The following is a 22268-nucleotide window of genomic DNA, read 5'->3' as shown; positions in this document are numbered from 1 at the left end:
AGGCTCCCCTGTGGATCACTATTAATACCACCCAGCATTAGGATCCATTCTAACAACAAGAAGAGTTCCAGAAACTGCAAACCCTCCTTTCAGTGAGGAACCACTCAGTTGCAAGAAATAGAAAAATAAGCTCAGATGTGCTTAGAGAATTAAAAAAATTGATTAGTTGACATATTTGAAAAGTCCAGAGGTAGGCTTTTCTTAGGGGCTCTGCAGTGTCGGCCAAAATGAGATTTTCCCGTTTCTCCTGTCTGCCTCCTCCAGTGTCTGCTCCCCCTTAAGGGTGGCCCCACTTGTGATCCAAATGCGGTGCTGGCAACTTCGAGGTCGCTCTCCGTTTATGTCCAGCGAAAGCAGGCATCTCACCAGGTAGACTCCAAAGGAGAGTAAGGGGGTTGCCATTCCAGAAGTCCCCAGCAAGTAGGTCCTTGAGCTTTAGTGACCAAACTTCTTGTGCCAATCCCTGAAATGTCACTCTGGCCAGGGGATAGAGCATGCTGGTTGTTGTAGGCAATCCCAGCCCTCAGGATGTGGGGATGGAGTAGGGCTCCCTGAAGCTGTGTGAGGGAGAAGTGGATGCCTAAACAATATGCAAAGTACAGAGGCAAGAGGCGGGAGTGCTTCCTGTAACCCCTGTTCACCAAGGTGAACTGGAAGGGTCCCCTGGGTACACTGCATCCCCCTTCCTGTCGCTGGTGCATTTACTGACCAGGTGTGTTGCACTCACGTGACTAAGGGTGGGGTTGCAGTCTGACCTCTTCCAGATGTTATATGGTTTCCTTTTGCTGCTGTAACAAAGCACCATAACCCAGTGGCTTCAAACAACACCAGTGTGTTAAGGTTATGGAGCACAGGAGTCCCAAACAGGTGTTAGTAGGCTAAAATCCAGCTGTAGGCAGGACTGTGTCCTTCCAGGAGGCTCTAGGGGAATAACCATGTTCTTGCCTTTTCCAGCTTCTAGGAGCTGCCTGCACTCCTTAGCCCATGGCCCCTTCCACACTCAAAGCCAGCCATGGCTAATTGAGTCTTTCTCATACCACATCTCTGTGACACTCTCTTTGGCCTCCCTCTGTGACCTTAAGGACCCCTGTGACTGCATTGGGCACAGCCAGATAATCCCAGATAATCTCCCTATCCAATGCCAGCTGATTAACCACCTTAATTGCTCTTTGACACAGTCACGTGTCTCAGAGATTAGGCTGCAGACCTCTTTGGGTGGGGGCATTATCCTGCCTACCACAGGTGGGAAGAAACTTAATGCTGAGTCTAGCTGGGTTGCCCACTATGTAAATCGAGTTTTCTATTTGCCTATTTAAATACATCATCTCCTTTGTATTTTATGTAATCACCACCAGTGGAGAAGCAAAACGCTTCCTATTTACATATGATGCTCCCTATTTAAATTCTGTAATGACTTACTTATGAGTACTAATTTGTTGCTTTCATCAAAGAGCAATTTGTGAAGAAATTAGCTTTAACAGTGAACAAATAATTGGGTACAACTGATGACAGTCTTGCCCAGTGTATGTAAATTTTGTTCCCGTTTACTATTCTTACTTATTTTCTCCTATCTCGGGTTTTTTACAAAGTTCAATATAGATTCAGTTTTTGTAGTTATTATGTGGATTGCTTCCCATCATTCCTTCCCCTTAACCCACAAGAAAAATTCACAGTTCAGCAACTAATTTTTGCGGTTTCATAAACACAGCAGACCATAACGTTTTCAGTGGTATACAATGTTCTCACCTGAAGCAATTTACCTGAAAATGTAGGCATGTCCAGTGTTTCTCTTGCTATAACTCAACAGGATGTATAATAAAAGAAAACTTCCAGGCAAGTGAAAACAAGTTCCTTAAATATAAGCAAAACATATGCTTTGCTTAACAAACGTACCTTTCTCAAGATTTTAATGCAATGTAACGGATGAGAATCAGTTTCAATGAATCGTGCCTCAGGGCTTCCATTTTAGAAATGTGCGCCATCTGGGAGAAGAGGATCTGTGAGAGTCTGCTTGGCCAGCTGTGTCAGGAGCCCCCAAACCACCCCCGGGGCTCGATGATTCACCAAAAAACTCACAGGATTCAGGAGCTCGTGCTGTATGACTGTGAAAGAATACAGATTGAGGTCATCAGAGGAAAAAGCTGCACAAGCTTCCAGGAGTCCCTCCCACATGGAGGCACACTTAATTCTCCCGGTCACCACGCATGACGACGTGTGCAAAATATTGCCAACCAGCGACGCTCACTTGAGCCTTGGTATCCGGGGTTTGCACTGTAATTCAGTCACATGGGCACTACAGTGTCTGCATGACTGATCTTAGCTACTCCGTCTCTGGGCCCCACGAGTTCAGATTGATCCAGTGTGGCCTAGGGCCTCAGAAGGAGGTGTCAAGAGCTCAGAGGTTAGCCTCCAGGAGCCAGTAAAGGGCCAGTCCTCCTGAAACAGGCCATTCTTTGAAACGTGCAGGCTTTGAGCAACCGTGGTCTGCCGAGTTAGCTCTTTGCCTGCGTATCAGATTACGTGACCTACGTCGTGTGGATATTGTGAGGCTTAGACAAATCAGTTGCCTTGAAAGATATGTGATGTTATGTAAAGAAGATATGTAAATGTCATATAATCACACCTGATATCAAAAAGGAAAACAGAAATTATATCATGTTCTCAGCAGTAATAAAATTATGAAGTGAAACAAATGAATAGGTAGCTAAGTGGGTAGATTTGAAATGATTTGCTTGGCCTACCCAGAAACTGGCAAGGTCCCCACAGTGGGGACAGCTTTTGCCATGATGCCGGGGCACATCACAGTATTAGGATGGTAAAAACACACAAACTTCCAGGAGCCAGAGAGTGTGTGCTGTTCCCACATCTCCCTGGGCTCCTTCAACACAGGCTCCCAATACAGGGAGAGGATGTGCCACAAACATAATAGGTCTCCATTTTAAGCTTAAAAAAAAATACTTCCAAGATTTTATAAGTTAACTCCCTCCTTCATTATATGTTAGCTACTACTTTCCTAATTTAACGCCTTCCATCCCATAACACCCTACCTCTGCAACAAATGTAGCCAGAGAGGCAGAGGGGGAGGCTTTCGATGCTCACCATTTCATAATGACCGTTCGGTCCCTACCATCTTTGTGTTAGCTCAGGCTGCCGTAGCAAAATACCACAGCCTGGGAGAATGAAACAGGAGAAATTTATGTTTTCACAGGTCCGGAGTCTAGAAGCCCAAGACTAAGGTGTCAGCTGGGTTGGTTTCTCTTGAGGCCTCTCTCCTGGGTTTGAAGACGGCCACCTTTTTGCTCTGCCCTCACATGGGCTTTCCTCTGCCTGCCCCTCTCTGTTCTCTTCTTTTTTTTTTTTTTTTTTAATTTTTTTTTTCAACGTTTTTTATTTATTTTTGGGACAGAGAGAGACAGAGCATGAACAGGGGAGGGGCAGAGAGAGGGAGACACAGAATCGGAAACAGGCTCCAGGCTCCGAGCCATCAGCCCAGAGCCTGACGCGGGGCTCGAACTCACAGACCGTGAGATCGTGACCTGGCTGAAGTCGGACGCTTAACCGACTGCGCCACCCAGGCGCCCCATCTGTTCTCTTCTTATAAGAGCAGCAGTCCCATCAGATGAGGACACCCCCCCTTATGACCTCATTAACCTTAATTAATTAATTAATTAACCTTAATTACCTCTCTGAAGACCCTATTTTCAAATACACTCATGGGGCACCTGGGTGGCTCAGTCAGTTGAGCATCCGACTCTTGATTTCAGCTCAAGTCATGATCTCGCGGTTCATGGAATTGAGCCCCAAGTCCAGAGCCTGCTTGGGACTCTCTCTCTTCCTCTCACTTCCCCAGCCCTTGCTCATGCTCTCTTACTCTCTCAAATACAGTCACATTGGGAATTCGTGCTTCGCTATTTGAATTTGCCAGGCACACAGTTCGGTCCACAGCAATCTTCTTGATATTTCATGATCGATACCCCCACCAATTGGGGCTACAAAATTCCTGAACTCTCCAGCCACCCCACCCCTTTCAGCCCCCGTGACATTTGAGCAGCAACAGCATCACTATATGAGGGCTTGCTACACACCAGGAACTATTCTAATTATATTATGTAAGGGTTTAATCCACATGTAAGGGTTCCAGAGAGCCTGACGAACAGCCTTCCTCTTCCAGTCCCACAGTCTAAACCAGGGGTCAGAAAATTATTTCTGTACTGAGGAGATGGCAAATTTTGTAGGTGAGGTGGGCCATGCAGTTTCTGTCACAACCACTCAACTCTGCCATTGTAGCCTGAAAGCCGCCACAGAATGGGACTGTACTCCAATACAACTTTTTGCAAGAAGAGTGCAATCCAAATTTCATATAGATTTCATGTGTCATAAAATCTTCTTCTTTTGATTTTTCTCAATCCTCTAAAAGCATAAAATCCATTCTTCTCTCTAGTGCCAAACAGAAACAGGCGACAGGCCACGCTTGGCCAGCCAGGCCATCATTTGCCTGATCTAAACCAGTGGAGGAATGAAAGAGTAAAGCAGACAGAATAACAAAGTATTGCCTTCTCGTTGACCTAGCCAACATGGTGTGGGCCAGGAAACTCCAGAATTCAATAGATGTACACAGTCTGCAGCACTGCACCCGGGGCCTCCCTGAGCTGTGGCAGGTCTTTCTCGTTTATGGCAGATGGATAGCATAGTATGTGCACTTCCTGCAGGGAGATGTTCGGTGTCTTCTTTCAAAGTCACCAGTTAATGTAAATCTGAGTAGTGGAGACAGTCAAGAGAGTTATCCTGGGGAGCCTTGCTCATCGCAGGACCGAAAAGTCTCCCTGTCTCCCGCCACCAACACCTCGAAACACCACTATAAGGCAGGAACTTTTTGTGCCTGTTTCTTACAGGTGAGGAAACCGAGGCACAGAGAGGTTGAGTCACAGCCAGGATTCCAGTCTAGGAGGCTGAATAGGAGCCCCTACTCTCTCTCTCTCTCTCTCTCTCTTTTAGTTTATTTATTTATTTTGAAAGAGAGAGAAAGAGTACGAGCGGGGGAGGGGCAGAGAGAGAGGGACAGAGAGAATCCCAAGTAGGCTGGGCATTGTGAGTGCGGAACCCAATATGGGGCTTGAACTCATAAACTGTGAGATGGTGACCTGAGCCGAAACCAAGAGTAGGACACTTAACCGACTGAGCCACCTAGGCATCCCTGAGTAGGAACCCGTACTCTTAACCACCTCACTGTATGCCTTTCATTTCCTTCTGCATTTACCATATATCAGAATGCTTGGCTATCCGGACTGTACGAGACAGACAAGGAAGGAGTACTCCACCTCCCTTTTTCCTGACTCTAACTGGCCTCAAGCAAAAGGAAAATGCAAGCTGTTCTCCTTTGATGTTGGAGAACAATCCATCATAAAGTTTTCTCATTTGGCCTACCATAATGAAATGCAGTGCCGGAAAAATCTTTCAAGGCTATAGACTAATGGAGAAGGGAAATAATTCAGTCTGCCTTGAAGACGATCTTCTCTATCTTTAACCTGCTCACATTCACTTACTGTAGTTTCACATTTATATATATGAGAAAACCATTCATTACTTCCTTATGATGTTCATTGTGCTTTTACATTCCTTTGAACTCTGTGAAGAAGTCGGGCAAAAATTAATGTCCTCATTTTTCAGAAGAGGAAATTGAGGCTATGTTCTTGGGGCTCCAGCTCACAAGGTCGATGGGGGCAATGAGACACTGGTCACTGCTGTGACTCAGCTATGTCACACAGCTCTCACAATACAAGTAAAATCATTCAACGTCAGAGGTGGATCTTTCCAGCTCCTCCTGTATATTCAGTAGACAGAAATAGTAGATAAATGTTTGAGAATTTTGTGAGTAAATAGATTTCCCAGCATGTACTTCTCGATCTAAAATGTTCACAATTTAATTTTTGAGTGGAAACAAATAAGATAAAAGCTCTACGTAGGCTATAATTCCAAGTTTATTTAAAAACACTTATTTTTACTTTCTAACATATTTTTGTAGTCTCTAAATCTTCTACATGGAAATTCTTTGTTTTTAATCTTAACATTTTTTTATTATTTAAAGTTTTAAAATACAACTACAGACTTCATCAATCTAAAAAAAAAAAGCGGTAGGAAGAAAAACATTCTTTTAAATGCATACTCATAAGAAACAAAAAGAAATCCCCTGGGGGTCAGAAATGAAGATCAAACAAACAAACAAAAGAAACAGAACCAGAACTTCACTAGTGGGGTTTGCCGGTCTGGGAAAAGTAGAGGCTTAGGTTTTGATACAATGAGAACAAAGAAACAATATCTTGGACTGGGTCAGGTGACGGGTTAGAAATAAGGGCCCATTATAAAATCTGACCCTCAAAGAGCTACACTTTCAATTAAAGATTGGGAGACCTTATGCATTTTAGATATCTTTATCTTATAATCAATTTAGTATATCTTGGGTATCTATTTCTGGTATTTACTGTTTCTGCTGGCTCTTGCTTCTTCCTGTGAATTATGGACTAAGGTCATCTTTAACAAGGTTTTGTCTGAGAATCCTTTGAGGATTTCCCCAGGGATACCAAACAGCCCAAGAGAAAACAAACAAACAAAAAAACCCAGATACTGAAAAGTTAAGAGTCCTTCAACAAAACCATCAAGACTGATCACCTTAGAGTAAAGTGCACTAGTCAGAAAGCCATACCTATGCAGTCACAATTTCCAACTGGCTCTGGGGTGCCACTTTTTAAAAAAAAATTGTTTAATGTTTATTTATTTTTAAGACAGAGAGAGACAGAGCATGAGCAGGGGAGGGGCAGAGAGAGAGGGAGACACAGAATCTGAAGCAGGCTCCAGGCTCTGAACTGTCAGCACAGAGCCCTACGCGGGGCTTGAACTTGTCAGCTGCAAGATCACGACTTGAGCGGAAGTCAGCTGCTCAACCGACTGAGCCACCCAGGGGCCCCTCCTGGGTGACACATTTTAAATATGAATAAACAGCCAAGGAAAACATTTGAGGAAAGTCTCTACCATGCAAAATGAACAGATAAAAAGAACTAGGAAAAATTAAAACAATACAAAGAGAAGGAAGCAATTTTTCAGGACAGAAGACAATATACTGCAGAAGAATAGGCTTTAAAATAAAAACACTCCATGAGAACAAACAGAAAGAACCCTTAAAAATTAAAAATATGAAGGGTGCCTGGGTGGCTCAGTCAGTTAAACATCTGACTTGATTTCAGCTCAGGGAATGATCTCATGGTTTGTGAGATCAAGCCCCATGCTGGTCATGTAGCCTGCTTAAAATTAAGAAAAATTAAATTTAAATTAAAAATGTGGTAGCAAAAATTAAAAATTCAACTGAAGCATTTGAGGGTAGATTTGAAGTAATCTGCCAAAAAGTAGAATAAAAAGAAACAGATGAAACATATGAGAGGAATAATAAGAAAATTAAAAGGCCAATCCAAAAGGTCCAAAAGCCAAAATAAAAGAATTCCAGAAAAGGTGAATTGAGAAAATGAAAGGAAAAAAATTGCCAGATAGAACTGAAGAAAAATTCCCCCAAACCAAAAGACATGAGTCTCCAGGTTTAAAACAATCCACCAAGTACCCAGAACAATGGATTTTTTTGAAAGCCTGTATCAAGGTACATCATTGTGCAGTTTCAGGGACTCATCGGTAAAGATTAGTTTCTGAAAGCTTTCAGAGGGGCAAGGGCACAAGGTCACATACAAAAGAGCAAGGAAGAAGATCACACTGGACTATTTAATCAGCAACACTGGAATGGAGCAGTACCTTCAACATTATTTGGTGTAATCATTGCAAACATAGCATTTAATACTTAGCCAAACTATCCATCAAGAATGAAAGGAAACTAATCACATTCTCAAACATACAAAACCTCAGGTAATTTTACTTCCACTGAACTTTTTCTTAGAAAACATATATATTTTTGACAGAACCATTCTACCAAAATGAGAAGAACGAGGAAGATGGCAGCCCAGGGAAAGAAGTGATCCAACACAGGATGGGGAAATTCCCCATTGACAATAGAGGGAGTTCTCCAGATTACGGTCATGTAGCAAGCATAAAAGCAAACGGTACAGGTAGGACCCAGAGGATGACAGTCCCCAAGAAGGAAAAAGTGAACTCAGTGGAATGCTACTTTTTTCTTACTTGAGATATAGTTCACATACCATAAAATTCAACCTTTAAAGTGTGAAGTTCACTGACATTTAGAATACTGACAACGTTTTGCATCTATCTGTCACCACTATCTAATTTGAGAATATTTTTATTTCCCCCCAGATAAGCCCCATACACATTAGCTTAGCTTTCTCTTCCTGTTTCCTCTTCTTCCCAGCCCTTACAGCCACTAATCTTTCTGCCTCTATGAATTTGCATATGCTGCATATATATACATATAAATTTTACACACACACACCTTGAAGTATCTTCAAAGTTTATCCATGCTATCCGTACTTCATTCATTTTTTTTCAGCAGTGAGAGAACATATACATTTTATAAATTTGTTTAAGTTTATTTTTTTAATTTATTTTGAGAGAGAGTGTGTGTGTGTGTGGAGGAGAAGCAGAGAGAGAGGGGGAGAGAGAGAATCCCGAGTAGTCTCCAGAGACCAACGCTAAGCTTGATACCACAAACTGTGAGATCGTGACTCCAGCCAAAACCAAGAGTCAAGCACTCAACCAGCTGAGCCACCCAGATGCCCCAAAGTGTTTTTTAAACTAATCTCTACACCCAGTGTGGGCCTCAAACTTACAACCCTGAGATCAAGAGTTGCACACTCCAGCAACTGAGCCAGCCAGGCACCCCAGTAGTTCATTCCTTTTTATAGCTGAGCAATATGCCATTGAATAGCTATCACACATTCTGTCTATTTTTGTGCCATTCAGGTTATTTCTACTTTGGAGTTGTTATAAATGCTGCTACTATCAACAATGATGTACGAGTTTTTATATGAAATTATGTTTTCAGTTCTTTTGAATATGATGGAATATGTCTTATATTTGATTATGCTAAAAAGAAAAGTTTGGGAATGAATAAATGGTAGGTTCATAGAAAACTACTAAGCAAAAGAAAAAAAAAGAAAAGAAAGATAAAGGGGAAGTTATTAACTAATTCCAAATGAAACCAAAAGGTTGTATAAAAAGGAAGTTTATTCATAGTGTACTACATGGCTTAGTAAACACTGTGTCACTGCAAACACAATATTTGTATGAATAGAGTAAAAATTATGATAGAACTACTTTGGGAGGAAGAAAAGTAAGTGTGTGTGTGTGTGTGTGTGTGTGTGTGTGTGTGTCAAGGATAGATATCCAGAAATTAAGTCCAGAAAATATTTAACACATCCTTTAATAATCAATAGAGTAAGAGAACAAAAACAAAAATAGCAATGAGGTAAGAGATTTGAAGACACTTAAGCTTGCAGTAATGGTAATTTGCAGAACCTTGCACCGAACAGTTAGAGAATGTCCATCCTATTCGGGCGCACAGCAATTGACCATGAGGCTTTAAGGCTGATTTTAACAAATATCAAACAATAGATACCTATATGGATAACTTTCTGACCAAAATGTAGGTTGGAAATCAGTAACTAACAATGTAACTGAAAAAAATTGTCAGTTAAAAATTATAGTTTCAGCACACACACTGTATTCATTTTCTGTGCTGTGTAACAAATTGACACAAACGTAGAGACTTGAAGTAGCACACACTTGTTATATAGTTTCTGTGGGCGAGGATTCTGGACTTGGCTGAACTGGGTCCTCTGCTCAGAATCTCCCAAAGCTGAAAGATGTCAGTGGGGCCGCAACACTTTCTGGAGCTCTGGTCCTCTTTCTAGCACCTGTGAGTGTTCCTTGTGGAACAGTTCAGTTCCCTGTGGTTGTAGGACTGAGTCCACAGCTTCTAGAAGCCACCGCCCATTCTCTCCACAGCCAAGGCAGGTCACCTCACAACAGCTTACCTGTTAAAGGCCAATAGAAGGGTGTCTCCCATGGGTAAGACAGTCTCTCTCTCTCTCTCTCTCTCTCTCTCTCTCTCTCTCTCTCTCTCTCTCCCTCCCTCCCACAGTCTCTAAGTCAGTCTCACTGGCTGTGGTATCTTATAAGCATGGGATTACCAGTGCTTCACTTTTGCCATATTCTCTTGGCTAGAAGAGAGTCCCAGCTCCTGCCCACATTCAAGGACAAGGGATTGTACAGGGCAGAGTACTAGGGGTGGAGATGATGGAGGCCATCCCAGAATTCCACTTACCACACTCACCGATAGAATAAGAAATCATAGTGGTAATGAATAGACTTCACCCATAGCTAACTTATGAAATCTTTTATTGAAGAAAGATTTAATTTTAATAAGTCACATTCATCTACCTTTGTGGTTTGAGCATTTTGTGTCATCTTTAAGAAATTCTTTCCAACCCTGAAGTCATAAATATTTTATCCTTAAAGTATTAAGGCTTTGCTTTATACATTTAACTCATTAATTCAATTTAGAATTTACTTATACATGGTCTGATTTTTTAGATTTTTTTCCAGACAACCATTTTTTTCAGCACCACTTATTGAATAATTAGAACTTTACCTGCTAATTTCTAATTCAGTCTTTGTTGTATGTGAAATAACATATAAGCATGGGTCTATTTCTGGGTCTTCCAGTCTGTTCCCTTGGTCTGTCCTTGTACCAATACCCACTGCCTTAATTAATATGGTTTTATGTTAGGGTTATCTGTAGAGGAAGCGCTCCCACCATGTTGTTCTTCCTTATAGTGGTTTTGACTATTCTCAGACTTTTGTTATCCCATGTGAAGTTTAGATTCAGCTTGTTTTGTTTTATTAAAAATATATATATCAGAATTGGAACTGAAATTATAGCATCTCTAGAAATTAATCTCCTTTAAATTGGGTTTTCCCATTCACGTATTTGGTATAACCAACCCTCTCTTTACTTAGGCCATTTATGTATTTCAATAAAGTCATAATTTTTTCCACCAAGGTATTACACATTTTTGGGTTAAATTTATCCCCAGGTATTTTATAGGTTTAGTTACCATCTATATACCTTTTAGTATATAAAATGTACTTCAAAAATAGTTTTTTTCTTATAAGTAGCAATGCAGTTGTTTATTGTTCTTGAATTCAACAATCTTGCTGAGCTTTTTCTTAACACTAATATTCTGAGTGTGGATTCTTTTGCATTTTCCTCTCTATACAGTCATGTCATTTGCAAATAACTACAAGTATGCTTATTATTTCTCAATCTTTATACATATTTCTATTTCTTATATTACTACAAAAACCATAATATCTAATAATATGAATGCTGTCTTGTTCTATGAGATAAAACATAACATATGGGTAGGATTTTGATAAATATCCTTTGCCCTAGGTTGCTGGGAGCTTTAAAAAAATCATAAATGGAAACAGAAGAAAAAGAAGTTATTTGGATTTGATGAAAATTTAAAAAAAAAAATTTTTTGTGCATCAAAGAACACCATCAAGGGGCTCCTGGGTGGCTCAGTCAGTTGAGCATCCAACTCTTGATTTCGTCTTAGGTCATAACCCCAGAGTCATGGGATCGAGCCCCAATCAGGCTCCACACTGAGCATGGAGCCTGCTTAAGATTCTCTCTCTCTCCCTCTGCCCCTCTCCCCTCCTTCTTACTCTCTCCTTCTTACTCTCTCCTTCTTTCTCTAAAACAAAAATAATCATAAAAATAATACAAAGGGGGCGCCTGGGTGGCGCAGTCGGTTAAGCGTCCGACTTCAGCCAGGTCACGATCTCGCGGTCCGTGAGTTCGAGCCCCGCGTCCGGCTCTGGGCTGATGGCTCGGAGCCTGGAGCCTGTTTCCGGTTCTGTGTCTCCCTCTCTCTCTGCCCCTCCCCCGTTCATGCTATGTCTCTCTCTGTCCCAAAAATAAATAAAAAACGTTGAAAAAAAAAATTAAAAAAAAAAAAATAATAATACAAAGAACAGTACCAAGAAAATGAAAAAAAAATACGTTTAAATCACATATTGGAAAGGGATTTGTATTCAGAATATACAAAGAACTCTCACAACTCAATAATAAAAAGGAAAAGAACCCAATTTTAAATGGACAAAGGATTTGAATAGACATTTCTGCAAAGATATACATACAGCCAGTAAGCACATGAAAAGATAGTCAATATTAGCCATCAGGGAAATGCAAATAAAAACCACAGTGAGATCACTTCACACTAAGACAGCTAGAATGAAAAGGACAGACTAAAACAAGTGCCCTCAAAAATATGAAGGAATTCACTTCATACAGTGCTGGTGGGAATGTAAATTAGTGCAGCTGCTTTGGAAAACAGTCTGGCTGTTCCTCAAAAGGTTAAACGTAGAGTTGCCGTAGGATCCGTCAATTCCCTTTCTGACAGTTCCACCTCTAAAAACCACATCCACGGAAAAGCATGTGCCTACATGTTCATAGCAGCATTATTTGTAATGGGAACAACCCAAATGCCCATCAACTGATGAACTGGTAAACACAGTGTGGTCTATCCATACAATAAAGAATATTCAGCAATAAAAACAATGCAGTGCCAATACAGGTTAAAACATGGATGAACCTTGAAGTCACTATGCTAAGTGAAAGAAGATAGTCACAAAAGCCCACATATGGTATGATTCCATCAGCGTGGGCAAAACAGGCAACTCTAGAGATGGAGTGTAGATCAGCGGTTGCTCAGGATGTGGTAAAGGGTCAGAAATGAGGAATCATTGCTAATGGGCAAAGGGTGTAGTGGGTAGGTGATGAAAATGTTCTAAAATTAGATAATGGTGATGGATGCCCAACTGTGAATATTCTGAAAACCCTCAACGGTGCACTTTAAAAGGGTGAATTAGGGGCGCCTGGGTGGCTCAGTCGGTTAAGTGTCTGACTTCAGCTCAGGTCACGATCTTGCAGTCCATGAGTTCGAGCCCCGCATCGGGCTCTGGGCTGATGGCTCAGAGCCTGGAGCCTGCTTCCGATTCTGTGTCTCCCTCTCTCTCTGGCCCTCCCCCGTTCATGCTCTGTCTCTCTCTGTCTCAAAAATAAATAAACATTAAAAAAAAATTTTTAAAAAAAGGGTGAATTATATATATATCAATAAAGCTGTAAAAAATTAAATTTCAGGGGCGCCTGGGTGGTTCAGTTGGTTAAGCGACCGACTTCAGCTCAGGTCATGATCTCACGGCTCATGAATTCGAGCCCCACATTGGACTCTGTGCTGACAGCTCAGAGCCTGGAGCCTGCTTCAGATTTTGTGTCTCCCTCTCTCTCTGCCCCTCCCCCACTCATGCTCTATTTCTCTCTCCTTCAAAAATAAATAAACATTAAAATTTTTTTAAAAAATTAAATTTCAGGTAAACAACTATTGTCACATGACTATGTGTCATACAGTATTTTAGCTGGCAACCCTAGTTAGGAGGATTACTAATTAGGAGAATTATATTGTATCATATCATATCATATTATATTTATATTAGAATTATATTCACCTGGAAAAAGAGTGATATCCAGAATACAAAGTACATCCTCACTGCCAGGTGACTCTTTCAATGAAAGCCAAGTCTTGGAAGAATTCTGTCACCATGGAAACACTCATTAGCAGGCAGTTACAAATACAGTCACGCTGATGTTCTCATTATTTCCAACATCGCTTACACTGAAGGAGGACCCTCCACATTCTGATTGTGATGTCAGAAAACCTTCACCTCAGTCACCGCTGGATCCAGGCAGATGTATTGCCTTACTTCTGGAGCACAACTCCTATTGTCTTTGAGTGGTATCCCTAAGGTTGTGAAGAATAGCAACAGGATTCCGGACAGTGGCTCCCAACTGGGGTCTTGCAGAATGTGCACCCTTGACTAGATGCACCCCCAGGGTGCAGGCTAATGTCTCACTTACCCAAACACACCTCTCACACAGCCAGTGCCAAAGTATGTTTTTATTGTTCCTTTATTATTTATTTTGAGAAAGTGGGTGGGAGAGGCAGGAAGAGAGGGAGAGAAAGAATCCCAAGCAGGATCTTCACAGTCAGCACAGAGCCTGACATGGGGATCGATCTTACGGAAGGTGAGATCATGACCTGAGCTGAAATCCAGAGTCAGACACTTAACCAACTGAGCCACCCAGGCACCCCGTGTGCCAAAGTATTTTAAAGTAATTATAGATAGTGTAAAAACTTCAATGATAGACCCAGCCATGTGACTGCTCTTTTTAATTTTTAGTAAAATTCTTGGTATTTCAGGCTTATGTTCTATCATCATTTTAATAAGTGAAAAACATTCTTTGAATGCAGAAAAAATATCGTCGACCCGGAAGACCCCCGATGTGCCCGGTTGACGCTCACTGGCCAGATGACTGCAGTGTCTCCAGAAGAAATAGAATTTGCCAAGCAAGCCATGTTTTCAAGGTTTGTATATGCTTTGAAGTTGGTTTGTCCAGAAATACACTGTAATAAAAAGCAGAAGTCAGGACTGTGCCATGTGATGCCTCTGAAGCAGTGATAGTGAAGGTCTGAGCTGTGATATCAGCAACATGCTGCAGGTGACAGCAGAGGCCAGGCAGACTGTCTTCCCGTGGCCTCACCCTGCCTTTAGACAGCACCCCACACTGAGGGATTCCAGGCGCTCTTCCCTGTGCACTTGCAACCCTCTACAACACCCTGCCTTGAAATGGAAATAACCAGGGGCTCCTGGGTGGCTCAGTCAGTTAACATCCAACTCTTGGTTTTGGCTCAGGTCATGATTTCATGGTTCATGAGTTCGATCCCTGTGTCTGTCTCTGTGCTGACAGTGTGGAGCCTGCTTGGGATTCTCTCTCTCCCTGTCTCTCCCTGTCTCTCTCTGCCCCTCCCTGGCTTGTTCTCTTTCTCAAAAAATAAATAAACATTTAAAAATTTAAAAAATGGAAGTAAATAATTGAGGCTTTGTAGAGAAGTCCAGAAAACAGACATTTTCATACATCCAGAAGTGAAAGAACACTTCTCAGTGTGGTCCTCTCACACCTACATCTGACCCACTGAGGATTCTTGCATAGACAGGCTTTCTGCCCCCACCCTCCTGCCCTGACCTGCTTAACTGAATCCGATTCTCTGGATGTAAGACTCAATCTAAATTTTAAAAGCAGGTCCCAGGAAATTAGCATTTCTACTAAAGTTCAAAAATCACCGCTGTAGGGATCAAAATGTGCCAGAAGGCAGACCAGTTAGCAGGAGGCAGGAGGCCCAGAGCTCGTGAAAGGTAAGGAGGGTGCCTGCTTGGAGGGGTGGTCTCCCATGGGTCAGGAGGGTGTCTGTGCAGGGAGGGCAGCAGGGAGTGGAAGGGTGGAGCTGGGGCTAGGAGCTTTGTGTGTCTTCCCAGAGGCACAGGCAATGAAAACAGGCAGATTCACACTTCGTGTTAGTTAGTGGAAGAGTAAGACGAAAGCAAATTGTAAGCTGCAGGAGCTACCCACACCCCAAAGGAGGTGGAAGATTTTACATACAGGGGAACCATCAAATAAGTAAACACGGTAAGTACAGGGGAACCCTGGTTTCTCATACCACAGGGAGGGGTTTTTTACACGTAAACGGAGAAAATGAGAGTGAACTCTGGAATTGGATTGCGATTGGATATATCAAGATGAACGTGTGGTTTTCAGTACATAGATTGAGAAAAGAGCATAGGGGTGTGTGTGTGTGTGATTTATTTTTTAACTTCACTGTCCTCTTTTTTTAATGTTTATTTATTTTCTAGAGAGGGGGAGGGGCAGGGAGAGAGGAGGACAGAGGATCTAAAGCTGGCCCTGTGCAGATAGCAGAGAGCCTGATGTGGGGCTTGAACTCATGAACCCCATGATCATGACCTGAGCTGGTCAGACGCTTTACTGACTGAGCCACCCAGGCGCCCCGGCCCAGCTGTCCTCTTTCCTTCTAAACCCTCCTCTTTCATGTTATGATAGGCAGTGAGACTAGGTGAAAACCCTAGGGAGACCATTGCGTTCATTAAATTCATTCCGTACTTTCTGTAGGCACAGTGTTGCTGAATTTTCCACCACCATGTTACGAGGGTGCCTTTACCTCCTGCTTCCACTAACTTTATCTTTACCTTCTTTTAAACCCCTGCTGTCAGTCTCCTCCAGGTCCCTCCCCCTGCCCTCACTGCCTGGATGCAAAACCAGTGCCCTCTGGGATTTGTTATAGTTGCAGGTGCCAAAATGTGTTCTGGCTGCAAGTACAAAACGTGTTTGCTTAAGATAACAACAACCTTTTATCATCTTGGCTGCACAAGTATTTGGAGTATTGGGGCATCACATCAGCTTATTTCCAACTTATTTCCAAATAGTTTAGGGGGGAAGAAATAGTTCATTGTACTGTACTTTTCAACTTCTCTGTGAGTTTATGGTTATTTCAAAATATATTTTTTTATAAAAGGTCATCAGCCTATTATTGCATATGCATTGTTGCAAATGTTCTTCCCAGTCTGCACTTGGTCTTCGAATTTTTATAACATTTTTAGATATGAGTAAAATTTTTATTTTTATGAAGTTTATTTTTTTTCATGTTTATTGATGTGTTTTGAGAGAGAGAACACACACATGCCAGTGGGGGAGGGGCAGAGAGAGAGAGAGAATCCCAAACAGGCTCCAGCGTGGAGCCAGACATGGGGCTTGATCTCACGACCGTGAGATCATGACCTGAGCTGAAATCAGGAGTCGGACACTTAACCGGCTGAGCCACCCAGGTGCCCCAATTTTTATGAAGTTTAAAAGAAGTGGGCTGGGGCACGTGGGTGGGTCAGTTGGTTGAGCATCCGACTTCAGCTCAGGTCATGATCTCACGGTTCATGGGTTCAAGCCCCACGTCAGGCTTTGCACTGACAGTGCCTGTGTTTAGGGTTACACGTGAGAGAGAAAGCAAGTCAGTAAGCAGAAGGTGGAACGTGATGTTCCCTGTCCACTCTGTCTGACTCTCAACTTGGTTCAAAACTTGTAAGCCTGCTGCAGGAATGGAAATCTCCCCCCGAGCAGATTTGTTTCGGAGGCCCACAATTCTTTTGACGTCTCATAGAGACAGAGATACATAACGCCTTTCTTTATGTTTCCTGATAACAGCAACCGGCATTCACTGAGCGCTTGCTCTGTGCAGGTGCTTTATGTGTGCAGAGTTGTTTGCTCCCCCCGCAGCCCCACAATCAGAGCACCGTCACTGTCGGTCCCCCTGACGGTGAGGAGACCGGGGTTTGAGAGGGCAAATAGCCCATGAAGCACCACAGCTCATCAGCAGCCCGCCTGGGATCCGAACCAAGGAGCCTGGTGCAAGACTGGGCTGCCCCTCTGTGCAGATGGCAGTTTCCTGCCTTCCTAAGGCTGCCCCAGTCCCCATCCTTGGCTCCCTGGCATCCGCCTCTGGCTTCAGCCCAAATGAGGCCTGGAGTCTGAAGGGCTGGATGACCTGCCCAGTGATACGCCGACTCTGGAGCGGTGCCCTGGGAGGGACACCCCCTGATAAGAGCAGCTGTGTCGTGACCTCTCCTTTATTTCTACAGACACCCAGTTCTGAGGAAGTGGCCTCGTCAGTATGAATGGTTCTTTATGAAGATGAAGATAGAACATATCTGGCTTCAGAAATGGTATGGTGGAGTATCCGACATTTCAAGGGAGGAATACTTCAAGGCAGTTCCAAGAAAGGCCTGATGCAGTAAGAGGAAAGCGCTCGGTGTTTGCGTGAAATGAAAATCTTTTAAGTGCTGCTGCCGACGGCGACTGACCGCTGACTCTTCGTTGCCAGGGTTCGCAGCAGCCCTGTCATCCTCACAGCAGAACGAGAGAGGGTGGCCAGGGAACCCTGTGCCAGACTGGATATTAAAGTGGTCATTTGCAAACTCCCAATCCACACAGGTACTCACATATATAGCCTTTGTTCATATCGTATTCACACCCGTCTCACCGACTTGAGAAACATTGTTGGTTGCCAAAGTGACACGTTGAGACAGTTGCCGTTCCATTCCTTAGGACAAAAAAAAAAAAAGAGGTATGTGCAATGTGATTGCACTGTATCGTGAGAGTGTTTTTGTTGCTTGCTGTGCCCAAAGCGGTCTTGATTCGAAACTCACTGCAACCATGAAGGAACTAAGTGCATCACACGGTCAGTCTTGAGTTTGGGGTGAGCATGCAGGACTGTTTGTCTCCGGATTATCCATGGCCATGTACTGAACTGCAGGTGCACTATGAAGTCACATTTGCTAGAATGTATCAGTTACTTATGAAGCTTTGGTCACGCTGTAACATGAAAATGGCATAAGAACACAGAGACTTGTGCGCAGCCCTATCTGTGTAAGCAGGCCATGGGAATACACTAATGAGGTGGGACAGCCTCAGCAACAAGCTCTCCAGACCCCCACTGCTAGTGCTTCTGACAGAGGGTTCCCTTCTCTCAGGCATGAGGTGTGGCATCCAAAATAAGAAGTGTCTCGTTCTGTGGTATGTGGAGAGGAGAGGGGAGAGGCTGAAGAGGGGAAGGAAACAGGACAAAGTGTAAGAAGAGGAAGCAAAGAAGTCAGTAATTGAAGGCACACTCCCTGCCCAGCTTTAGACCAGGCCCTTGGCAAGATCATCTCATTTAAGCCTTATAACCAGTGAGATTCACATCATCATTGCTACTTACAGATGAGAAAACTGAGGCTCAGAGAGGCTAGGTCCATGCCCCAAGACCTGACTCCAGAACTCACTGCGTACAATGGATAGAGTGGTACTTAGATCATTTCCAATCTTGAGAAAAAGACAAGAGAGTTACTGAAATGCACAGGTACTCATTGAATCGGCAAAATCAGTAAAGCGATGACTAGCCTGCCTATGATGATTTGTCACTGTTAACTACCAAAACAAACAAAAATTCATCTCTGAAATTTGGTTGTTACTACAGATTTAAAATGTTTCTACAAATTATGTGCAGGAGCTCCTGGTTTTTCAAGAAACTACATTGTACCTGAGTACACATCTAAGGCCTCTAAGGACCTATGTGTATATATCCAAGACCTCTTATATTGAAGTCTATAAAGCATCAAGCAGTACCCCATTTTCTGTCTTTTCATAATGGCCATAATCCCTCTCTGGTGGGTTAGGTACATCGTATAACATAAAAACGCAACACTATATATAGGAAAGATACATTTTTAAAATAAGTAAAAATGTTATTAATGATCATATTTTTGTTTAAAAAATTAAGACATGAACAGAGTTTGAGACGTCAAAATATTTTTAAGTGCCTTTTACTAAAAGCATAGTAAGATGCACAGAAGTCTTTATTTGTCAAAAGTCAATTCTCAGAAGAGTTCCTAACAATAGCAATTTCTAATATATAAGAATAAGGTAATTTTGATGGTATTTCATACTTCTGAGTTTAAAATTACTGCTATCACCAATTTAGAGGTAAGAGGGGACAACTGGAAGGACATACCACATACTCCATAAGTCAACCTCACACCTTCATTCTTTGAGCATCACTACCTCCTGGTTCTGTCTTATGAATAATATTCCTATGCTAAGTTTGCTTTTATAAGCAGTTTCCACTTAGCTCATTAAAGACCTCTCTGTTGCTTCAAGGGACTTTGCAGTGTGGGTGCCATTTATAACCACTGATGAATGTTATCAGTTATTTATCCAAATTATAGGAAATGAACTCTAGACAGGTTGGATGATAAGAAAAGTGTTAAAAATGCACTTGTTTGAGAATGATGGGCCTCATTCAGGCCAGCGCATTTTAGCAAATCTCCAGACATTTACACTGATAAAAATGTTTAAGGCTGTACCAGAAGTTCTACACATGGCAATAAAGCAAGAAAAAGAAATTAAATGCATATGATTGGAAAGAAAGAAATAAAAATATCTCTGTTTACATATGACATGATAGGAAATTCCAAAGAATCTGTTAAAAAGAAAATAAAAGAAAGAACTCGTGGGTTCAGCAAGATTTCAGGATGTGAGATCAGCACACAAAATATAATCATATTTCTAAATATTAAAGATGAACAAAGTGGAAACAAAAATTAAAAGCATAATATCATTTATAATCACTCTGAAGAAAATAAATACTTAGGTATAAATTTATCAAAACATGTATAAGATCTAAATGCTGAAAATTAAAAGATACTAATGAAAGAAATCAAAGGTCTAAATAAATGAAGAGATATACCATGTTCATGGATTGGGAGACACAAAATAGCAGGGATGTCAGTTCTCCCCATATTTATCTATAGATTTAATCCAATTTCTATCAAAATCTCAGCAAAGTTTGTAGACATATTCAAGTTTATTCTAAGAGTTCCAAGACATAGGCCTTGGAATAACTAAAACAATCTTGTAAAAGAAAAATAAGTAGGAGAAATCACTCTATTCAATATAAAAACTTATTATGTAGCTATAGTAATCAAGATAGTATGGTATTTATTGATGGAGGAACAGACACATACATCAATAGAACAGGATAGAAAATCTAGAAATAGATCCACACAAATATACTCAGTTGGGTATACTCCCTCTTCAATGGAGGGAGAATAGTCTTTTCAATAAATGTGTTACAGCAATGGGATATCCACAGGCAAATAACCTCAACCTACCTGTCACACCTTGTATAAAAATTAACTCAAAATGGATCATAATTCTAAACATAAAATGTAAAACTATAACATTTTTTTAAAAAGTAGAAAATCATAGGGACCTAGGGTTAAACAAAGAGTATTTTCACACCAAAAAGCATAATCCATAAAGGAAAGTTGGATAGATTGCACTACATCAAAATTTTAAACTTCTGCTCTGAAAAAGACCATGTTAAGGGAATGAAAAGATAGGCTACATACAGACTGAGAGAAAAATATTTGCAAGTCATTTCCAACAAAGGACTGGTATCTAGAATATATGGAGAACTCACAAAAACTCAAGTGTTTTTTAAAAATCCAATTAAAAAATGGAGAGCATATACAGACTTTTCACTGAAGAAGATGTACAAATGGCAAATAAGCCCATGAAAAGATACTCAATATCACTAATCATTAGGGAACTGCAAATTAAAACTGCAATGAGATACCACTAAGCACCCATCAAAATTGCTAAAAATGTAACAACACCAAATAATAGTAAGGATGCAAAGAAACTGGATCAGTCTTATATAGCTGAGGGGAATGAAAATGGAACAGCCACTCTGAAAAACCATTTGGCAGTTTCTTATAAAACTAAACATGCAGCTGCCACACCACTCAGCAATTGCACTGTTGGGCATTTGTCCCAGAGAGGTGAAAACGTATGTTCACACAAAAACTTGTACGTGAATATACATAGCAGCTTTATTCATAATATTCAAAAACTGTAAACAACCAGATGTCCTTTAATGGGTGGCTGGTGAAACATATGATACATCTGTGCCATGGAATACTACTCAGCAATAAAAATAATTTCTCATACAAGCAACAGCTTGGATGAATCTCCAGAGTATTATGCTGAGTGAAAAAGTCAATCCCACAAGGTTACATACTGTAGAATTCCATGTATACAACATTTTGAAATGCAAAATTCTAGAAATTGAGAACAGATTAGAGTTTGCTAGGGAGGAGGGTGGAGAAGGAGAGAGGTGGGTAACACACAGGATCCTTGGGATGGAACATTCTATATCTTGACTATACCAGTATGAAAATCCTGATTGTGATATGGTATAGTTTTGCAAGATATTACCATTGGGAGAAGCTGGGTAAAAGGTAGACAGGATCTCTTCGTATTATTTCTTACAACTGCGTGTGAATCTACAATTTCTGCAATTATCTCAGAGTAAAAAGTCTAATACAAATAAAATTGATGGCTTAGCTTACTTAATAAGGCATTTTTTTTTTTTAACATTTATTTATTTTGAGACAGAGAGAGACAGAGCATGAACGGGGGAGGGACAGAGAGAGAGGGAGACACAGAACGGGAAGCAGGCTCCAGGATCTGAGCCATCAGCCCAGAGCCCGACGCGGGGCTCAAACTCACGGAACGTGAGATTGTGACCTGAGCCGAAGTCGGACGCTTAACCGACTGAGCCACCCAGGCGCCCCAGCATTTATGCTACATCTTGTTAGTCCCCAATGAAATGAAGAACTGAGCCATGTGCCAAAATCTAACAGAACAGACAACATTAGTTTACTTTTGTCAACCATCAACCTATGCATTTGTGAAAGTGATAGAAGATTTAAGTTTTCTAAATGTATTCAATTTAACACTGAATACAAATTAA

General features: G+C 41.5%; 1 protein-coding gene across 1 annotated transcript in view; it reads left to right on the top strand.

Annotated features, from left to right (window-relative positions):
• CREG2 (cellular repressor of E1A stimulated genes 2) overlaps nucleotides 1-20861 on the top strand; it is a 35144-nt gene extending 14283 nt beyond the window's left edge. The window contains exons 3-4 of the mRNA XM_058684473.1: nucleotides 14325-14438; nucleotides 17554-20861. Coding sequence (XP_058540456.1) covers nucleotides 14325-14438; nucleotides 17554-17701 — 262 coding nt within the window. The 3' untranslated portion in view covers nucleotides 17702-20861. The remainder of the gene's footprint in view (nucleotides 1-14324; nucleotides 14439-17553) is intronic.
• Nucleotides 20862-22268: the final 1407 nt, after the last annotated feature.

This window comes from Neofelis nebulosa, chromosome 9, assembly GCF_028018385.1.
Source record: "Neofelis nebulosa isolate mNeoNeb1 chromosome 9, mNeoNeb1.pri, whole genome shotgun sequence".
NCBI lineage: Eukaryota > Metazoa > Chordata > Mammalia > Carnivora > Felidae > Neofelis > Neofelis nebulosa.
Note: the sequence above shows the minus strand (reverse complement) of the source record. Positions and strands in the feature narration are given on the sequence as shown.